This window comes from Oncorhynchus keta, chromosome 25, assembly GCF_023373465.1.
Source record: "Oncorhynchus keta strain PuntledgeMale-10-30-2019 chromosome 25, Oket_V2, whole genome shotgun sequence".
In the NCBI taxonomy this organism is placed as follows: Eukaryota; Metazoa; Chordata; class Actinopteri; order Salmoniformes; family Salmonidae; genus Oncorhynchus; species Oncorhynchus keta.
Window position 1 is genome coordinate 46,474,382 of NC_068445.1, and position 17,749 is coordinate 46,492,130.

At 39.1% G+C, this 17,749-nt stretch overlaps 1 protein-coding gene across 1 annotated transcript in view; it reads right to left on the bottom strand.

Annotated features, from left to right (window-relative positions):
* LOC118377325 (protein mono-ADP-ribosyltransferase PARP8-like) overlaps positions 1-17,749 on the bottom strand; it is a 115,375-nt gene that overhangs the window by 75,830 nt on the left and 21,796 nt on the right. The window contains exons 4-5 of the mRNA XM_052479735.1: positions 8,095-8,184; positions 5,840-5,910 (exon numbers count right to left, since the gene is read on the bottom strand). Of these exons, the coding sequence (XP_052335695.1) occupies positions 5,840-5,910; positions 8,095-8,184 (161 nt within the window). The remainder of the gene's footprint in view (positions 1-5,839; positions 5,911-8,094; positions 8,185-17,749) is intronic.

Below are 17,749 nucleotides of genomic sequence, written 5' to 3' on the forward strand. Positions count from 1 at the left end.
ATACTATTACACCATTATAATATTACACCACTATAATATTACACCACTATTCCCCCTGCTACACTATTACACCACTACACTATTACACCACTACACCAATATTACACCACTATACTATTACACCACTACACTATTACACCACTACACTATTACACCACTATAATATTACACCACTATACTATTACATCACTATTACACCACTATACTACTACACCACTACACTATTACACCACTACACCATTACACCACTACACCATTACACCACTACACCATTACACCACTATTACACCATTACACTATTACACCACTACACTATCACACCACTACACTATTACACCACTACACTATTACACTATTACACCACTACACTATTGCACCACTATAATATTACACCGCTATTACACCACTATACTATTACACCACTACACTATTACACCACTACACTATTACACCACTATTCCCCTGCTACACTATTACACCACTATACTATTACACCATTATAATATTACACCACTATAATATTACACCACTATTCCCCCTGCTACACTATTACACCACTACACTATTACACCACTACACTACTACACTATTACACCACTACACTATGACACCACTATAATATTACACCACTACACCAATATTACACCACTATACTATTACACCACTATACTATTACACCACTATTCTATAACACCACTATTCTATAACACCACTATAACATCACTACACTATTACACCACTATACAATTACACCACTATTACACCACTACACTATTACACCACTACACCATTACACCACTACACCATTATACCACTACACCATTACACTATTACACCACTACACTATTACACCAATACACCACTACACTATTACACCGCTATTACACCACTACACTTACACCACTATTATATAACACCACTATAACATCACTACACTATTACACCACTACACTATTACACCACTATAATATTACACCGCTATTACACCACTAAACTATTACACCACTACACTATTACACCACTACACTATTACACCACTATACAATTACACCACTATTACACCACTACACCATTACACCACTACACCATTATACCACTACACCATTATACCACTACACCATTATACCACTACACCATTACACTATTACACCACTACATAGTTACACCACTACACTATTACACCACTATAATATTACACCGCTATTCCCCCTGGTACACTATTACACAACTACACTATTACACCACTACACTATTACACCACTACACTATTACACCACTACACTATTACACCACTACACCGCTTCACTATTACACCGCTATAATATTACACCGCTATAATATTACACCGCTATTACACCACTTCACTATTACACCACTTTACTATTACACTACTACACTATTACACCACTACACTATTACACCACTACACTATTACACTACTACACCACAACACCACTACACCATTACACCACTACACTATTACACCACGACACCACTATAATATTACACCACTTCACTATTACACCACTTCACTATTACACCACTACACTATTACACCACTATAATATTACACCACTATTACACCACTAAACTATTACACCACTAAACTTTACACCGCTATACTATTACACCACTACACTATTACACCACTACACTATTACACCACTACACTATTACACCACTATAATATTACATCACTATTACACCACTACACTATTACACCACTACACCATTACACCACTACACCACTACACTATTACACCACTACACTATTACACCACTACACCACTACACTATTACACCACTACACTATTACACCACTACACTACTACACCACTACACCACTATAATATTACACCACTATACTATTACATCACTATTACACCACTATACTACTACACCACTACACTATTACACCACTACACTATTACACCACTACACTATTGCACCACTATAATATTACACCGCTATTACACCACTATACTATTACACCACTACACTATTACACTGCTATTACACCACTACACTATTACACCACTACACTATTACACCACTACACTATTACACCACTATTCCCCCTGCTACACTATTACACCACTATACTATTAAACCACTAAAATATTACACCATTATAATATTACACCACTATAATGTTACACCACTATAATATTACACCACTATTCCCCCTGCTACACTATTACACCACTACACTACTACACTATTACACCACTACACTATGACACCACTATAATATTACACCACTACACCAATATTACACCACTATACTATTACACCACTACACTATTACACCACTATAATATTACACCACTATACTATTACATCACTATTACACCACTATACTACTACACCACTACACTATTACACCACTACACCATTACACCACTACACCATTACACCACTATTACACCACTACACTATCACACCACTACACTATTACACCACTACACTATTACACTATTACACCACTACACTATTGCACCACTATAATATTACACCGCTATTACACCACTATACTATTACACCACTACACTATTACACCACTACACTATTACACCGCTATTACACCGCTACACTATTACACCACTACACTATTACACCACTACACTATTACACCACTATTCCCCCTGCTACACTATTACACCACTATACTATTACACCATTATAATATTACACCACTATAATATTACACCACTATTCCCCCTGCTACACTATTACACCACTACACTATTACACCACTACACTACTACACTATTACACCACTACACTATGACACCACTATAATATTACACCACTACACCAATATTACACCACTATACTATTACACCACTATTCTATTACACCACTATTCTATAACACCACTATTCTATAACACCACTATAACATCACTACACTATTACACCACTATACAATTACACCACTATTACACCACTACACTATTACACCACTACACCATTACACCATTATACCACTACACCATTACACTATTACACCACTACACTATTACACCAATACACCACTACACTATTACACCACTACACTTACACCACTACACCACTACACCATTACACCACTACACCATTATACCACTACACCATTACACTATTACACCACTACACTATTACACCAATACACCACTACACTATTACACCACTATAATATTACACCGCTATTCCCCCTGGTACACTATTACACCACTATACCATTACACTATTACACCACTATACTACTACACCACTACACCACTACACTATTACACCACTACACTATTACACCACTACACTATTACACCATTACACCACTACACCACTACACCACTATAATATTACACCACTATACTATTACATCACTATTACACCACTATACTACTACACCACTACACTATTACACCACTACACTATTACACCACTACACTATTACACCACTACACTATTACACCACTACACTATTGCACCACTATAATATTACACCGCTATTACACCACTATACTATTACACCACTACACTATTACACCGCTATTACATCACTACATTATTACACCACTACACTATTACACCACTGCACTATTACACCACTATTCCCCCTGCTACACTATTACACCACTATACTATTAAACCACTATACTATTACACCATTATAATATTACACCACTATTCCCCTGCTACACTATTACACCACTACACTATTACACCACTACACTATTACACCACACGATGACACCACTATGACACCACTATAATATTACACCACTACACCAATATTACACCACTATTCTATTACACCACTATTCTATTCTATTACACCACTATTCTATAACACCACTATTCTATAACACCACTATAACATCACTACACTATTACACCACTATAATATTACACCACTATACAATTACACCACTATTACACCACTACACTATTACACCACTATAATATTACACCGCTATTACACCACTACACTATTACACCACTACACCATTACACCACTACACTATTACACCACTACACTATTACACCACTACACTATTACACCACTACACTATTACACCACTACACTATTACACCACTACACTATTACACCACTACACTATTACACCACTACACTATTACACCACTACAATATTACACCACTATAATATTACACCACTATAATATTACACCGCTATTCCCCCTGGTACACTATTACACTATTACACCACTACACTATTACACCACTATAATATTACACCACTACACTATTACACCACTACACTATTACACCACTACACTATTACACCACTATGACACCACTATAATATTACACCACTACACCAATATTACACCACTATACTATTACACCACTATTCCATTACACCACTATTCCATTACACCACTATTCCATTACACCACTACACTATTACACCACTATTCCATTACACCACTACACTATTACACCACTACACTATTACACCACTATACTATTACACCACTACACTATTACACCACTATGCTATTACACCACTACGCTATTACACCACTACACTATTACACCACTACACTATTACACCACTACACTATTACACCACTACACTATTACACCACTACACTATTACACCACTACGCTATTACACCACTATGCCATTACACTGCTATTACACCGCTATTACACCGCTACACTATTACACCACTACACTATTACACCACTACACTATTACACCAATATACTATTACACCACTATACTATTACACCACTACGCTATTACACTACTACGCTATTACACCGCTATTACATCACTACACTATTACACCACTATACTATTACACCACTATACTATTACACCACTATACTATTACACCACTATACTATTACACCACTACACTATTACACCACTACACTATTACACCACTACACCACTATAATATTACACCGCTATTACAACACTACACTATTACACCACTACACCACTATAATATTACACTGCTATTACACCACTACACTATTACACCGACACTATTACACCACTATTCCCCCTGCTACACTATTACACCACTATACTATTAAACCACTATACTATTACACCACTACACTATTACACCACTACACTATAATATTACACCACTATTACACCACTACACTATTCCACCACTATTACGCCACTACACTATTACACCACTGTAATATTACACCGCTATTCCCCCTGCTACACTATTACACCACTACACTATTACACCACTATACTATTAAACCACTATACTATTACACCACTATTACACCACTATTACAATTCCACTACTATTACACCACTATTACACCACTATTACAATTCCACCACTATTACAATTCCACCACTATTACACCACTATTACACCATTACAATTCCACCACTATTACAATTCCACCATTATTACAATTCCACCACTATTACAATTCCACCACTATTACAATTCCACCCCTATTACAATTCCACCCCTATTACAATTCCACCCCTATTACAATTCCACCACTATTACAATTCCACCCCTACAACCATTACACACTAATAGTTATGACATACTACCATACAGTTAACATTTACACACTAAACAGTTCTTACCCATTATTACATACTATTAAAATGATTAAATAATACTATACAGTTATACATACGACATACTATTATAGTTATTACATAATACTATATAATTACACATTACATACTATTATACCTGTTATTACATACTAGTTCACACTGAAAAAGTTCTCTATAAACGTTATATTAAATAGATGATGTTATAATGCTTAATGACTTGCTCGGAGCATGTATGGGCTTGTATAATGTCTTATTAATTAGTGATGTACATCTCACCTGATTCTTGTCTATCTGATGTTTGGACTTGATGGACAGGCAGCAGTTGGCGTCATTATTGACCCTAATCTCTGTGTACAAAACACACACACACACAAAACAATACACAGTTAGCCAGGACGTCTGTTCATCTAAGTATCTGCTATACCAACAAACAGTCTGATAAACAGAGATACGACAGCAGAGTGACTACAGACAGTCTGATAAACAGAGATACGACAGCAGAGTGACTACAGACAGTCTGATAAACAGAGATACGACAGCAGAGTGACTACAGACAGTCTGATAAACAGAGATACGACAGCAGAGTGACTACGGACAGTCTGATAAACAGAGATACGACAGCAGAGTGACTACAGACAGTCTGATAAACAGAGATACGACAGCAGAGTGACTACAGACAGTCTGATAAACAGAGATACGACAGCAGAGTGACTACAGACAGTCTGATAAACAGAGATACGACAGCAGAGTGACTACAGACAGTCTGATAAACAGAGATACGACAGCAGAGTGACTACAGACAGTCTGATAAACAGAGATACGACAGCAGAGTGACTACAGACAGTCTGATAAACAGATACGACAGCAGAGTGACTACAGACAGTCTGATAAACAGAGATACGACAGCAGAGTGACTACAGACAGTCTGATAAACAGAGATACGACAGCAGAGTGACTACAGACAGTCTGATAAACAGAGATACGACAGCAGAGTGACTACAGACAGTCTGATAAACAGAGCTACGACAGCAGAGTGACTACGGACAGTCTGATAAACAGAGCTGACAGCAGAGTGACTACAGACAGTCTGATAAACAGAGATGACAGCAGAGTGACTACAGACAGTCTGATAAACAGATACGACAGCAGAGTGACTACGGACAGTCTGATAAACAGAGATACGACAGCAGAGTGACTACAGACAGTCTGATAAACAGAGATACGACAGCAGAGTGACTACAGACAGTCTGATAAACAGAGATGACAGCAGAGTGACTACAGACAGTCTGATAAACAGATACGACAGCAGAGTGACTACGGACAGTCTGATAAACAGATACGACAGCAGAGTGACTACAGACAGTCTGATAAACAGAGATACGACAGCAGAGTGACTACAGACAGTCTGATAAACAGATACGACAGCAGAGTGACTACGGACAGTCTGATAAACAGATACGACAGCAGAGTGACTACGGACAGTCTGATAAACAGATACGACAGCAGAGTGACTACAGACAGTCTGATAAACAGAGATACGACAGCAGAGTGACTACAGACAGTCTGATAAACAGATACGACAGCAGAGTGACTACAGACAGTCTGATAAACAGAGCTACGACAGCAGAGTGACTACAGACAGTCTGATAAACAGAGATGACAGCAGAGTGACTACAGACAGTCTGATAAACAGAGACGACAGCAGAGTGACTACAGACAGTCTGATAAACAGAGATACGACAGCAGAGTGACTACAGACAGTCTGATGAACAGAGATACGACAGCAGAGTGACTACAGACAGTCTGATAAACAGCGATACAACAGCAGAGTGACTAGGGACAGTCTGATAAACAGAGATACGACAGCAGAGTGACTACAGACAGTCTGATAAACAGAGATACGACAGCAGAGTGACTACGGACAGTCTGATAAACAGAGATACGACAGCAGAGTGACTACAGACAGTCTGATAAACAGACACGACAGCAGAGTGACTACAGACAGTCTGATAAACAGAGATACGACAGCAGAGTGACTACAGACAGTCTGATGAACAGAGATACGACAGCAGAGTGACTACAGACAGTCTGATAAACAGCGATACAACAGCAGAGTGACTAGGGACAGTCTGATAAACAGAGATATGACAGCAGAGTGACTACAGTCTGATAAACAGATACGACAGCAGAGTGACTACAGACAGTCTGATGAACAGAGATACGACAGCAGAGTGACTACAGACAGTCTGATAAACAGCGATACAACAGCAGAGTGACTACAGACAGTCTGATAAACAGAGATACGACAGCAGAGTGACTACGGACAGTCTGATAAACAGAGATACGACAGCAGAGTGACTACAGAGAGACTACAGACAGTCTGATAAACAGAGATACGACAGCAGAGTGACTACAGACAGTCTGATAAACAGAGATACGACAGCAGAGTGACTACAGAGAGACTACAGACAGTCTGATAAACAGAGATACGACAGCAGAGTGACTACAGGCAGTCTGAAAAGCAAACAAACCTGTTGCTATCCTGTGGAAGATGACGGGGATCTGGTCTCTGGTGACTAGAACTTCATCCTCGTTCTCAGAGTTTGACACGTATGTATTGTCTGGGTTGAGAAAAGAGGAAAGAAGACAGTTAATTCGGAGGATAACTACAATAAGTGCTCATAACTCATATACAGTTCAAGTCGGAAGTTGAGTCAAATACATTTGAACTCAGTTTTTCACAATTCCTGACATTTAAACATAGTAAATTTGTCCTGGGTGAGTTAGGATCACCACTTCATTTTATGAATGTGAAATGTCAGAATAATAGTAGAGAGAATGATTTATTTCAGCTTTTATTTCTTTCATCACATTTCCAGTGGGTCAGAAGTTTACATACTCAATTAGCATTTGGTAGCATTGCCTTTAAATTGTTTAACTTGGGTCAAACGTTTTGGGTAGCATTCCACTAGCTTCCCACAATAAGTTGCGTGAATTTTGGCCCATTCCTCATGACAGAGCTGGTGTAACTGAGTCAGGTTTGTAGGCCTCATTGCTTGCACACGCTTTTTCAGTTCTGCCCACAAATTATCTAAAGAATTGAGGTCAGGGCTTTGTGATGGCCACTCCAGTACCTTGACTTTGTTGACCTTAAGCCATTTTGCCACAACTTTGGAAGAATGCTTGGGGTCATTGTCCATTTGGAAGACCCATTTGCGACCAAGCTTTAACTTCCTGACGGATGGTCTTCTTTTGCTTGCAAGCCTCCCCCTTCTTCCAACAAATATAACGATGGCCATTATGGTGAAACAGTTCTATTTTAGTTGCATCACATCAGGGGACATTGTCCCCATGTGCAGGTGCAAACCGTAGTCTGGCTTTTTTTTTAATGGCAGTTTAGGAGCAGTGGCTTCTTCCTTGCTGAGCGGCCCTTCAGGTTGTCGATATAGGACTCGTTTTACTGTGGATGTAGATACTTTTGTACCCGTTTCGTCCAGCATCTTCAAAAGGTCCTTTGCTGTTGCTCTGGAATTGATTTGCACTTTTCCGCACCAAAGTACGTTCATCTCTAGGAGACAGAATGCGTCTCCTTCCTGAGCAGTATGACGGCTGCGTGGCCGCATGGTGTTTATACTTATGTACTATTGTTTGTACAGATGAAAGTGGTACCTTCAGGTGTTTGGAAAATGCTCCCAAGGATGAACCAGACTTGTGGAGGTCTACAATTGTTTTTCTGAGGTCTTGGCTGATTTCTTTTGATTTTCTCACGATGTCAAGCAAAGAGGTACTGAGTTTGAAGGTAGGCCTTGAAATACATCTACAGGTACACCGACAATTGACTCAAATTTTCTGGAATTTTCCAAGCTGTTTAAAGGCACAGTCAACTTAGTGTATGTAAACTTCTGACCCACTGGAATTGTGATACAGTGAATTAATCTATCTGTAAACAATTGTTGGAAAAATTACTTGTGTCATGCACAAAGTAGATGTCCTAACAGACTTTCCAAAACTATAGTTTGTTAACAAGAAATTTGTGGAGTGGTTGAAAAATGAGCTTTATTGACTCCAACCTAAGTGTATGTAGTAAACTTCCGACTTCAACTGTATCACGTTGAAGTGCTCATAACCCGTATATATCACAGTCAACTAGATAAGTACTCATAACCCATATATCACAGTCAACTAGATAAGTACTTGTAACCCATATATCACAGTCAACTAGATAAGTACTCATAACCCATATATCACAGTCAACTAGATAAGTACTCATAACCCATATATCACAGTCAACTAGATAAGTACTCATAACCCATATATGACAGTCAACTAGATAAGTACTCATAACCCATATATCACAGTCAACTAGATAAGTACTGATAACCCATATATCACAGTCAACTAGATAAGTACTCATAACCCATATATCACAGTCAACTAGATAAGTACTGATAACCCATATATCACAGTCAACTAGATAAGTACTCATAACCCATATATCACAGTCAACTAGATAAGTACTCATAACCCATATATGACAGTCAACTAGATAAGTACTCATAACCCGTATATATCACAGTCAACTAGATAAGTACTCATAACCCATATATCACAGTCAACTAGATAAGTACTTGTAACCCATATATCACAGTCAACTAGATAAGTACTCATAACCTGTAATTTTCATCATAGGTACACTTCAACTATGACAGACAAAATGAGGGAAAAACATCCAGAAAATCACATTGTAGGATTTTTAATGAATTTATTTACAAATGATGGTGGAAAATAAGTAGATAATAAGTATCCTGTCTCGAAGCTCTACGGACAATTCCTTTGACCTCCAGGCTTGGTTTCTGCTCTGACATGCACTGTCAACTGTGAGACCTTATATAGACAGGTGTGTGCCTTTCTAAATCATGTCCAATCAATTTAATTTACCACAGGTTGTTGTGGAAACATCTCAAGGATGATCAATGGAAACAGGATGCACCTGAGCTCAGTTTCAAATGTCATAGCAAAGTGTCTGAATACTTATTTAAATAAGGTATGCATTTTCATATATATATATATATATATATACACAAAACATTTCTAAAAACCTGTTTTTGTTTTGTCATCATTGGGTATTGTGATGTCATCATGGGGTATTGTGATGTCATCATGGGGTATTGTGATGTCATCATGGGGTATTGTGTGTAGAGTGCTAGGTATTTTTATTTATTTAATACATTTTAGAATAAGGCTGTAACGTAACAAAATGTGGAAAAAGTCACGGGGTCTGAATACTTCCCGAATGCACTGTAATTTAAAAAAACAAGTCACTAGGTGTAGGCATGTCCATAAGTAAATATGTAAACTGGGATATGACTAAAGAGTTTATCATGGTGATTTTTCCACAAATAGACCGGTATTATCCTTTCCATGATAAGCAACAGCTCATCTATTTTTGCTATACTTTCTATTCAAATGTATTATAGTGAGATAATTTCTTTCAATCGGGATATGAATACCAAGTATGTCCACTACAAGAACATACCATTTTATTGGTAAACTACACAGTAATGTATAGTTTTATTTTTTTATGAACTAACACAATACAGTACACTTATCATCATTTGGTTGTAATCCAAAAATAACAATCCAGAATGTTACAACAATGCATAATTTATTCAACGTTATTTATATTATTTTGTCATTAATGATGAAACTAATTCTCGTCACCAGCTGTCCATTCGACATCCAACTGTCTCTAGTTCCATTTTTATGTTTTGTATTTTCTATCCAATCAGGAATGCTGGACTAAAGAAGCACACTGCATATTCTTTCAAACTAAAAAGTTTTTATGCTCCTTTAAACATTGTCTAGGCTTGCACAAGTATTCACCCCCCTTGGCATTTTTCCTATTTTGATGCATTACAACCTGTAATTTAAAATGATTTTTATTTGGATTTCATGTAATTAACAAAATAATCCAAATTGATCAAGTGAAATGAAAATAATAATATTTCAAAGATTTAAAAATGTTATACGGAAAAGTTGTGCCAATTACTTTCAGAAGTCACATAATTAGATAAATAAAGTTCACCTGTTTGCAATCTAAGTGTCACATGATCTGTCACATGATCTCAGTATATATATATACACCTGTTCTGAAAGGCCTCAGAGTCTGCAACACCACGAGGCAAGCGGCACCATGAAGACCAAGGAGCTCTCCAAACAGGTCAGGGACAAAGTTGTGGAGAAGTACAGATCAGGGTTTGGGTTATAAAAAAATATAAAAAATATATTTGAAGCTTTGAACATCCCACGGAGCACCATTAAATCCATCTTAAAAAAATGACAAGAATATGGCATCACAACAAACCTGACAAGAGAGGGCCGCCCACCAAAACTCACGGACCAGGCAAGGAGGGCATTAATCAGAGAGGCAATAAAGAGACCAAAGATAACCCTGAAGGAGCTGAAAAGCTCCACCGCGGAGATTGGATTCCCTGTCCATAGGACCACTTTAAACTGTACACTCCAGAGCTGGGCTTTATGGAAGAGTGGCCAGGAAAAAGACATAGCTTAAAGAAAGAAATAAGCAAACACGTTTGGTGTTCACCAAAAGTCACGTGGGAGACTCGCCAAACATGGAAGGAAGTACTCTGGTTAGATGAGACTAAAATTGAGCTTTTTGGCCATCAAGGAAAACGTTATGTCTGGCACAAACCCAACACTTCTCATCACCCTCAGAATCATGCTGTGGGGATGTTTTTCGTCGGCAGGGACTGGGAAACTGGTCAGATTTGAAGGAATGGTGCATGTCGCTAAATACAGGGAAATACTTGAGGGAAACCGGTTTCAGTATTCCAGAGATTTGAGACTGGGACGGAGGTTCACCTTCCAGCAGGAAAATGACCCTAAGGATACTGCTAAAGCAACACTCGGTGGTTTAAGGGGAAACATTTCAATGTCTTGGAATGGCCTAGTCAAAGCCCAGACCTCAATCCAATTGAGAATATGTGGTATGACTTAAAGATTGCTGTACACCAGCGGAACCCATCCAACTTGAAGGAGCTGGAGCAGTTTAACCTTGAAGAATGGGCAAAAATCCCAGTGGCTAGATGTGCCAAGCTTATAGAGACATACCCAAAGATACTGTAATTGCTGCAAAAGGTGGCTCTACAAAGTATTGACTTTGGGGGGGGTGAATAGTTATGCACGCTCAAATTCTGTTTTTTTTGCCTTATTTCTTGTTTCACAATAAAAAAACATTTGCACCTTCAAAGTGGTCTAAATCAAATGATACAAACCCCCCAAAATGTTTTATTTTAATTCCAGTTTGTAAGGCAACAAAATAGGAAAAATGCCAAAGGGGGTGAATACTTTTGCAAGCCACTGTATGTATAGAACACTATTACCTTAACTAACCGGTGCCCCGCACATTGGCTCTGTGCCAGTACTGTGCCAGTACCCCCCTGTATAGCCCTGTTACTGTTATTTTCTTGTTGCTCATTAATTAGGTTATTTTTTATGTTTACTTCAGTTTATTTACTAAATACTTTAACACTTATTTTTTCTTACCTGCATTATTGGTTAAGGGCTTGTAAAGTAAGCATTTCACTGTTGTATTCGGCACATGACAAATAAAATGTGATTTGTTTATCTAGTACAGACTGGAATATGTTCCTGTGATTCATCCGACAGCTTTAAGGAGTTTACCACAGCAGTCACAGGCTTCATCAGTAAGAGCATAGACGATGTCGTCCCCAAAGTAAGAAACTACAAACGATGGTTTACAGGTCAAATCCCCTAAAGGCGACTGCTTACAAGGACATGCTGTATTATTGTATGTTTGTTTTACTCCATGTGTAACTCTGTGTTGTTGTGTGTGTATGTGTTGTTGTGTGTAACTCTGTGTTGTTGTGTGTATCTCTGTGTTGTTGTGTGTAACTCTGTGTCAAACTGCTTTGCTGTATGTCTTTATCTTGGCCAGTTGTTGTACGTGTCAGTTGTAAAGGTGAGAAATGAGAACTTGTTCTCAACTAGCCTACCTGGTTAAATAAAGGGTTATATATATAAATACCTGGTTAAATAAAGGGTTAGGGTTATATATATATAAATACCTGGTTAAATAAAGGGTTATATATATATATAAATAAAGGGTATTATATAATAAATACCTGGTTATAAAGGGTATACACAAATATATAAATACAAATAAAGGGTTAGGGTTATATATATATATATATATAAATACCTGGTTATATATACACACACACACACACACATGGTTAAATAAAGGTGAAATAAATCAAATAAATAAAAACATGGATGCATGCAAAAAAAAAAGCCTGCTATGACCTTCAAGACATCAAACAAGCAAAAAGGACAATATAGGAGGAGGTTAGAATCCGATTACACCTGCTCCAACACTTGTCGTATGTGGCTTACAGACCATAACGGATTACAAAAGGGAAACCCAGCGAAGCACAACTCCTTTTATGCTTTATGATTTGAGGAATATAACACTGTGCCTTGCGTTAAAGACCTTGTTTTTAAAAATAAAAAATATATCACCATTTAACAAAACCTTTAAACAGGTTAACAATCACAAGTCATGTGTGCATACATTCTCAAAGCACAGACCCGCTGGCAACTGTCTTTCACAGTCCAGCTGGCCTGGCGTTCACAGTCCAGCTGGCAACTGCTCTACCAACTGAGCTCCAGCTGGCCAGATGACTGATCTCACAGTCCAGCTGGCAAAACTGTCTTTCAACCAGGGCAACAATCACAAGTCCAGCCGGCAACTGTTCTCAAAGCACAGTCCAGCTGGCAACTGTCTTTCACAGTCCAGCTGGCAACTGTCTTTCACAGTCCAGCTGGCAACTGTCTTTCACAGTCCAGCTGGCAACTGTCTTTCACAGTCCAGCTGGCAACTGTCTTTCACAGTCCAGCTGGCAACTGTCTTTCACAGACCAGCTGGCAACTGTCTTTCACAGTCCAGCTGGCAACTGTCTTTCACAGTCCAGCTGGCAACTGTCTTTCACAGTCATGGACATCATGGCACTGAAAACAATGGATACCAAGAGAGCCAAGGAAATGGTTAGGTATGTGAAGGGTCATCAAGCTATAGCAACAATCTACCTCACCAAGCAAAGTGAGAAGAATAAGAGCACCACATTAAAGCTGCCCAGCAACACCTGTTGGAGTGATGTTGTTATCATGTTTAATAGTCTCCTGGAGGGGAAGGAGTCTCCAAGACATGGCCATTTCTCAGTCTGCCGATATGGACAGCAACATCCAGTGTGCGACTTCCAGTGTGCGTTTCCTGTAAACATTGAGGCTTTACCCACTTTAAGTTACAGTTGTAGTTAACAGTGTAGGCTACTGTTGGCTATGTGATCATAATGTAGGCCTACCAGAGTGGCCATTCATCAAAAACAATGGAGAAAAATGCATCCCAACACATTTAAAACAATAGCTGTTTTATCATTCAATCTACAGTAGCAGCCAATATGTGGTGTTACATGTACTGTAGGCCTACATTCCATGAGATTCTTGAAAAAAAGCATGCAGGGACTTGACATTAACCGGTTCATCCACTTCTCTTTTAAAACAAGGAAGTGACTGAAAATGTTGCAGTGTTTGATGCAAGAGACCACTTTACAAAATAACATGCATTATTCCCATACCGTTATTACAGAGTATAAGACAAATTATACTATTCTCTGCCTATTGGGTTACTCAAAATACAAAACTGCCCCTTTAAGACAAAAAGAAAGCTCTCTATCTGACTCCCTTTTCAAAGATGTCTTGACATCTACACGTTTTGTGCTCTTGTAGGAAGCTATCACTCCTCTTTTGCTGACTAAAACATTTCTAGAATTGGGCTAATAACTCACTAACTAGAAAAGGATATGGACAAATGATCTAACTACATGTAGCTTTCGCTTTCATCTCAAAACAAGAGCATTTACCCATCACCGCTCATGCTGTAAACAGAGTCCAGTTCAAAGTGAATGGCACAGAGGCATAGACTGTAAGCATATGTCTATTTGCATATAGGCCTACTGCAGCTCTGATTGGTTATGGTCGTTCTAGCTATAACAACATCTCTTGCATGGACAACAGTGAGGAACCACTGGAACAAACACAACACAGTCGAGAACAGAGAACCCTTCCCCTCAGGAGGCTGAAAGTTCTACAGCTGCACCATCGACTGGCTGCATCAAATCAAATTGTATTTGTCACGTGCGCCGAATACAACAGTGAAATGCTTACTTACAAGCCCTTAACCAACAATGCAGTTCAAGGAATAGAGTTGATAAAATATTTACTTAAGTTTATTAAGTAGGTTATATACAGGTTATAATAGGTTATATAGGTAGGTAGGTTATATACAATAGGTTATATACAGGGAGTACCAATACCGAGTCAATGTGAGGGAGTACAGGTTAGTTGAGGTCATTTTTAAAGCGACTATGCATAGATAATAAAGTGTGAGTAGCAGCAGTGTAAAAACAGAGGTGGCCGGGGTCAATGTAAATAGTCTGGGTGGCCATTTGAATATTTGTTCAGCAGTCTTATGGGCTTGTGCATAGAAGCTGTTAAGGAGCCTATTGGTTCTAGACTTGGCGCTCCGGCACCGTTTGTTGTCTGGGATGATTGTGTTGATGTGAGCCATGACCAGCCTTTCATAGTTACCAGCATGAGTGCTATGGGGCGGTAATCATTTAGGCAGGTTACCTTCACTTTCTTGGGCACGGGGACTATGGTGGTCTTTTTGAAACAAGTAGGTATTACAGACTCGGTCAGAGAGAGGTTGAAAATGTCAGTGAAGACACTTGCCAGTTGGTTTGCATTGAGTACACGTCCTGGTAATCCGTCTGGCGCAGCGGCTTTGTGAATGTGACCTGTTTAAAGGTCTTGCTCACGTCGGCTACGGAGAGTCATCACACAGTCGTCCAAAACAGCTGGTGCTCTCATGCATGCTTCATTTAGCTCATCTGGTAGGCTCACGTTACTTGGAATCTCGCGGCTGGGTTTCCCTTTGTAGTCCAAAATATTTTTCAAGTTCTGTCACATCCGACGAGCATCAGAACCGGTGTAGTAGGATTCAATCTTAGTCCTGTGTTGACGCTTTGCCTGTTTGATGGTACGTCTGAGGGCATAGTGGGATTTCTTATAAGCATCCGGATTAGTGTCCCACTCCTTGAAAGTGGCAGCTCTAGCCTTTAGCTCGGTGCGGATGTTACCTGTAATCCATGGCTTCTGGTTGGGTACGTTCGGTCACTGTGGGGATGACGTCGTCGATGCACTGAGGTGGTGTACTCCTCCATTGGATGACTCCCAGAACATATTCCAGTCTGTGCTAGCAAAACAGTCCTGTATCGTAGCATCCGCATCATCTGACCACTTCCGTATTGAGCGAGTCACTGGTACTTCCTGCTTTAGTTTTTGCTTTTAAGCAGGAATCAGGAGGATATAATTATGGTCAGATTTGCCAAATGGAGGGTGAGGGAGAGCTTTGTACACGTAAATGTGTGTGGAGTAAAGGCAGTCTAGAGTTTATTCCCCCTCTGGTTAGACGTGACATGCTGGTAGAAATGAGGTAAAACAGATTTAAGTTTGCCTGCATTAAAGTCCTCGGCCACTAGGAGCGCTGCTTCTGGATGATAATTTCATTGTTTGCTTTTGGCCTTTATTGCAGTCTTAGTGCCAGCATCGGTTTGAGGTGGTAAATAGACAGCTACGAATAATATAGATGGTAGATAGTGTGGTCAAATTCACTGCCCTTGACAACCAACCGCTACAGAGTGAGGTGCGGAAAAGCCCAGTACATCACTGGGCCGAGCTCCCTGCCATCCAGGACCTCTATATTGGTGTCAGAGAAAGGCCCTGAAAAAAAAAAAAAAAGACTCCAGCCAGCCAAGACATAGACTGCCGGGCGGTAGCAGGATGAACAAATTGTACCAGTGCATCAGCTCTCCGTATAACAGACTCCAAGACAGACTGCCGGGCGGTAGCAGGATGAACAAATTGTACCAGTGCATCAGCTCTCCGTATAACAGACTCCAAGACAACTTCTACCCTTGAATGAGTACGCGTGTCCAAACCTTTGACTGGTAACTGTACATATCTACACTACCGGCCATACGTTTTAGAGCACCTACTCATTCAAGGGTTTTTCTTTATTTTTAC